The 6,302-nt window shown below is 32.7% G+C and overlaps 1 protein-coding gene across 1 annotated transcript; it reads left to right on the plus strand.

Annotated features, from left to right (window-relative positions):
• The first annotated feature begins 5,116 nt into the window (after positions 1-5,116).
• On the plus strand, positions 5,117-5,959 carry LOC136061390 (gamma-gliadin-like). The gene has a single exon (XM_065763073.1). It carries the CDS (start codon positions 5,117-5,119, stop codon positions 5,957-5,959), a length of 843 nt encoding a protein of 280 aa, XP_065619145.1.
• Positions 5,960-6,302: the final 343 nt, after the last annotated feature.

The following is a 6,302-nucleotide window of genomic DNA, read 5'->3' on the forward strand; positions in this document are numbered from 1 at the left end:
AATTAAGATTGATGGTTCTTTTTTATTTTCTTTTTTATGTGTGTTTTGGTTTTTTTTTTTTTAAAATTTTTTTTAATTTCTCATAAGAAAGTCTTCTCTTTCCCTTTTATAACTTTGATTAAATTTTGGTTTGGGTTAATGCTTAGTTTTTTTAGAAATAGGAATTTGATTATGCCTACCAATTCTTTGAGTAATAAATTATTATAAAGTCTATTTTTTATTCCTTTAGTTTCATTTTAATTTTAGCAAAGATAACATTGTAATTTTGTGATGATTTTTTTATTATCATGATAATTTCCTTATTCCTTAAGAGATGAGAAATTTGAATAATAAATTTGAAACTTATAAAATTTAGTTGTATATTAAGCAAATATAATACACCATAAAGAAGTTAGAATAATAAAATTATATATTTGTAGAGATAAAAAGATAAAAAATACTTGTAGATTTTTTTTTAAAATTCTTCTTCTCCCTATTAGTTCACACCTACCGTTACACTTCTTCAAACACTTCTCATTCCTTTTTGTCTTTTTATTTTCTCACTGCTCTCTACTTTACCGTTACAATTTCTTCCTCTTTCTTATGTTTTGACTCTTCTTCTCCCTATTTTATTTTCTATAAATTTGATATCATTTTCCTAAACCAATCCATATTTTTCTCACACAAAATTGTGAGTACTCTCTCTCTCTACTTTCTTTTGGTGAATTTTTGTTATTTCTTATAACTCTAATTAAGGTTAATGGTTCTTTTTTCCTTTTCTTTTTTATTATGTGTTTTGGTATTGTGTTTTTTTTTTAATTTATTTTTATATTAAAAAATTTAATTTCCCATTAGTAAATCTTCTCTTTCCCTTTTAGTTAAATTTTGGTTTGAGTTANTTCTTCTCCCTATTTTATTTTCTATAAATTTGATATCATTTTCCTAAACCAATCCATATTTTTCTCACACAAAATTGTGAGTACTCTCTCTCTCTACTTTCTTTTGGTGAATTTTTGTTATTTCTTATAACTCTAATTAAGGTTAATGGTTCTTTTTTCCTTTTCTTTTTTATTATGTGTTTTGGTATTGTGTTTTTTTTTTTAATTTATTTTTATATTAAAAAAATTTAATTTCCCATTAGTAAATCTTCTCTTTCCCTTTTTAGTTAAATTTTGGTTTGAGTATATATATATATATATATATATATATATTTAAAAAAAAAAGGAATTTGAATATGCCTACCAATTGTTTGAGTAATAAATTATTATAAAGTCTACTTTTTATTCTTTTAGTTTCATTTTAATTTTGGCTAAGATAACATTGTAATTTTGTGATAATTTTTTATATTATCATAATTTCCTTATTTCTTAAGAGATGACAAATTTGAATAATAAATTTGAAACTTATAAAGTTTAGTTGCATATTAGGCAAATATGATATACTACAACAGAAGTTAGAATAATAAAATGATATATTTGTAGAGATAAAAGAATAAAAAAAATATTTGTAGAATTCTTTACAACAAAAAACAATACTTCAAGTAAATTTTACTTTTTATATATTATATTTTATTGCATGATATTTATATTCCCACACATCGCGTTGGTTTGTGACAAGTTACATATAATAGTGTGTGTGAGATAATCGTCTCCCTCAAGAGTTTCTAGTGGATAACTTGACTTGATCAGTCACGTACAAACCACATTGTAATAAGTGCATACAAATGCTAGTCTAAGCAATAATATGCACACTAACATAGACTTATTGTAGTATGGCCAGACAAATTTATATGCTCATAAAAAAACAGTACTCTTTTTGGAATTTTCATTTTTCTGAATTTTCTTTGTTCTTTTTTATAAACAAAAACACACGCAAGACTGAAGTGAATAGAAACTGTGAAATGAACTGCATGCAATAATGTACATTTACCCCTGGAATAAATAATGAAAAATGAAATGTAGCAGGAGTCGTCAAAGAGGAAATGCCAGACACAACATAGGAAGTATTGAAGCAGAGTACAGGAAGAATGACACCCAATTCTTGGAGTGCTTCCTCGCTCACACATCACAAGTCTTGGGCGGTAAGGTGGGAAGGCATTGATCCTAGAACATTTATGCATAATTCGAGGAGGGAATGTAGTAAAAAAAACTCAAGGCTTTTAATAGCTTTCCAAGAAATGGCTCAGGTTCTTATGCCTTAGACACAAAACACTTAGATTTTAATTTAAAACAATTTGGATGAGTGTGTCTAGTAACACCACAATAGTGGCAAACTAAGTAGTCTTAGAACTACTCTGCTTCCTACGTGGAGGTCTAGAGAGGGATGTTGGTTGAGACCTAAGCTTAAAATAGTTTGGTCTAATATGACCAACAAAACCGCAATGGTGGATCCATCTTGTTGCCCAAGGAGGAATGTAAAAATGGGTTTTAAAATTGGAATTTTATCTATAAGTCTTCTACCCTTGTCTATCCTAGCTTAATTAGTCTTTTTCTCACTACTATCAACTGGGGGTACATTTACAATTTTGTATTTAGGAGTGGGGGACTTTGAGGTTCAGGAGGTACATATTCCTAACTCAATGTAACCTAAACCGGGCTTATCATAAACATGCTTTTGAGAATTTAGAACTTCATCAAGTTCAGCTCTAGACTCTCTCTCCAACTTTGTCCTCAGCATATCAAGTTCACTCATAGTTGTGACAAATTAGTTGCCCTAATTTCAAATAATCATATCTCCCTTATTTTAATTCCAAATTGAATCAAATTTATGTCCATTTTGAAGCTATGGATGTCTACTTTCTAAAGAAATATATGTTTCACTCAAAATTTCATTGTGGTTGAGGAGATTTGGGTAAAAGAGTGCTCAAATATCATTATTCAACGATGAGTTCAACACAGCTTCAAACAGTTTTTGAGTTGCTCCTACTTTGATTCTTAAGACAAGGTTCTATCCAACCATATTTTATTATCGTTGGGGATTGGGAATTCAAATTATTAATTGGTACAAAACGGACTGTGATTTTCTTCATATGAAATAGCACTATTTCATAATTTAGATTAATTTTACAGATCTAAGTGTATATATATTTAATGTTGCATTATTTAAAATTTTAAATGATGTGGCACTTTAGATTCAAAAAATAAAATTCTTAAGCATAAAATAAATTTTCTCTATTTTAATTGAAATTGATGTCCTTCTCAAAAAAAAAAAAAAAAAATTGAAATTGATGTGATCTTGTTCGTAGCCTTAGACCCTTTGAAGCATGCAAGTTTAACGAGGATGTTATTTTTGATAATAAAGATTAAAGCGGATGTTATTAAAAGCAGTTTCGAGCTCCATGTTTGGGTATGACCAAAAAGCATATTAGTTTGGTGTGACAGTCCTTTCTGGCCTTTTGGATGTTCAAAATGCTAGCTGGGGTCTGGTTGTTAATTAAAAAGGTAAATTTGGTTGTTAATATAATCTTACTTTAACGCTTAAGTAAATCTCTAATTTAATCACGCAAAAGACAAAAGCAAAGAATCAAATCTTACTTTTGTCCTTTTCACGTTGTGTTTAATGGACAAAAATTCTCAACTATCATTACAAGTAAAAAAAACAAAAAAAGAAAAAGGAAAGAGAATCAAGCAAGGAAGCGGGCCACAGGTGAGAGAAACCCTTTACACGTTTCTCATTGCCATCGGTCACAATTAACGGCCAAGATCATTTTTAAAATAGTTATACTGTATATTCTATCTTCCTTTAGATACCGCATGATGCATGCCATGCTTTTAAATTACAAAGCCAAGGAAAATGGGACAAAACCGACCCATTTTTAACAAATCCTAAGGTCCGAACCTTTGTCTTATCTTGACCCAGGAATGTCCAACAATTTTACTATTAATTATTGGTTGGCATTTATTAAAACATTTCATTCCATAAACAAAATATATGTCAGATTTGTGTTGTATTAACTTATAAGTATTTGGGTTTCTCAAAAAAAAAAAAAAAACTTATAAGTATTTGCCAAAAGTCTTGTAGCTGAATTGACACTTCTTCATGCACAAAGTGTTTGAGGGTCTAGGGGGAAAAAGTTCAAATTGCAGGGTTAGCAGCTTGTTGTAATTATTTCTAAAAAACTTATGAGTATTTGATTATATAATTTGATATTAATTTGACATATTTATTAAATGGGTCAGATTTTCTTAATTTTAATTCGACCTATTTATTAAATGGGTCAATCATGTTAAGCCGTTTATCAGATTTTATCGAAGTAAAAAAAAAAAGAGTGACTAGGATTTTGAGTGATAGAGAGAAGTGAAGGATGGGGGTAGTGGTAGCTTCACACTGCAATAATAAAAGGGTGATTATAACTAAGAAAATAAGGTGAGGTGAGATGAGGTGAGATGAGATTGAGGTATGAGATTGAGAGGTGGCCATGAGGTTTGGGAGAATGCAATAGGAAAGAAAATGAATTTATATACTTAGGGTTTTGAAGGATATATTGGTAAAATAAAATTTAGTTAAATGTAAAAAATGAATTATGTGAGTTAAATAAGAGCACAACACGTTTATTAAATAGACCAGTCATATCAACCCTAATACAACATGAACCCAATAAAACTTAGCTCATAATTTGCTAACTTTGTATTGTATCAAGTTTGAGGGTGGTTTCGGATTTTGTCACTCCTAATATATATTTTTTTCTTCAAATTCCAAAAACATGTTTTTTTTTGTTTTTTGTTTTTTTGTTTTTTATGGCAACAATATATATATATATATATATATATGTACACATACATACTGCGTAATAATCAAGTGTAAAATAGTGTTAGACCCATGGTAAAATGGTCCTGAACCCAAAATGGTCTGGATTCAGATTTGGTTCCTACTTTTTTAATGTTGCTAATTCAGGATCAGGATAAATGAAGGTGCGACAACTTGGGACCACAGAAGCTAAAACTTCCGCATAACGTTTAGTTTTAACCGCAATGGAAGCAAGGAAGTTGATGCAGCTAGCTGCGCTTTATTCCTTTTCTCAAGGTTATATATAGGCCAGCCAAAACTGATGTCAAACACACAAGCAATCTTCTCTCCCTTTACCGTCATCCAAGAGTTTCCAACCTTCTTTTGCTTTGTTGTTTTTTTTTTCTGAAACATGGATACCAAGGCAGTAACTGGTCCTCAGCAGAAACCAAATGCCACCACTCCTGCCCAGCAACCAAGCCAAGCTAGCAATGTGCTATTACAAGCTAATCCACTGTTGCAACCTGGCCAACAATTCGGTCCTTTGCAGCCAACCTCCAACTTGGGTTCTCTGCAGCAAACCAGCAACCCAGCTGGTACATACCAGCAACCCAACCCACAAACCAATTATGGTTATGGTGCAGTGCAGCAACCAAACCCACAAACCAATTATGGTTCATTGCAGCAACAATACCCACAATCCAATTATGGTGCAGTACAGCAACCAAACCCACAAACCAAACAAGTTTCATTTCAGCCATCCAACCAACAAACCAGCCTTGTTCCTTATCAGCAGCCAAACCCACAAACCAACCTCGGTGCTTGGCAGCAACCCAACCCACAAACCAACCTTGGGGCTTGGCAACAACCCACCCCACAAACCAACCTTGGAGCCACATGGCACCAACCCAACCCACTGGGTTCTTCGCAGCCATCCAGCCTGCTCAGTAAGCTGGCACCTAATGCTATGAACCAACTGATCAGAGGTGACAGAAGCATGCTTACATTGTCTGATGACAATGTTCTAGTCAGTCATATTCTGGGATCCCATACTCCAGATGGCCGAGACGTTGATGTCAAACCCCTTCTTCGTCTTGTTGAAGACATTCTTAGACGCGCCACTCTCACTCCAGAAACCCTCTTAACAACGGTATATACTAAAGTGTCATCAATAAAAAAAAAGACAGAACCAAAGCCTTGCATAGTCCTCGGACTCAAGCCTATGGGAAAACTAACCACTTCAAAAAGGTCCTAAATGTTAGATAGAACCAAGGCCTTGCATGATCCTCGGACTCAAACCTATGGGAAAACTAACCACTTCAAAAAGGTTCTAAGTGTTAGACAGAACCAAGGCGTTGCATGGTCCTCGGACTAAAGCCTATGGGAAAACTAACCACTTCAAAAAGGTCCTAAGTGTTAGACAGAACCACGGCCTTCCATAGTCCTCGGACTCAAGCCTATGGGGAAACTAACCACTTCAAAAAGATCCTAAGGGTTGGACAGAACCAAGGCCTTGCATGGTCCTCGAACTTAAGCCTATGGGGAAACTAACCACTTTAAAAAGGTCCTAAGTGTTAGACAGAACCAAAGCCTTGCAT

This window comes from Quercus suber, unplaced genomic scaffold (genome assembly GCF_002906115.3).
Source record: "Quercus suber isolate HL8 unplaced genomic scaffold, Cork oak 2.0 scaffold_20, whole genome shotgun sequence".
Taxonomy (NCBI): Eukaryota; Viridiplantae; Streptophyta; class Magnoliopsida; order Fagales; family Fagaceae; genus Quercus; species Quercus suber.

Coding starts and splice junctions, on each gene's coding strand:
- LOC136061390 (XM_065763073.1), top strand. CDS start 5,117: ATGGATACCAAGGCAGTAACTGGTCCTCAGCAGAAACCAAATGCCACC.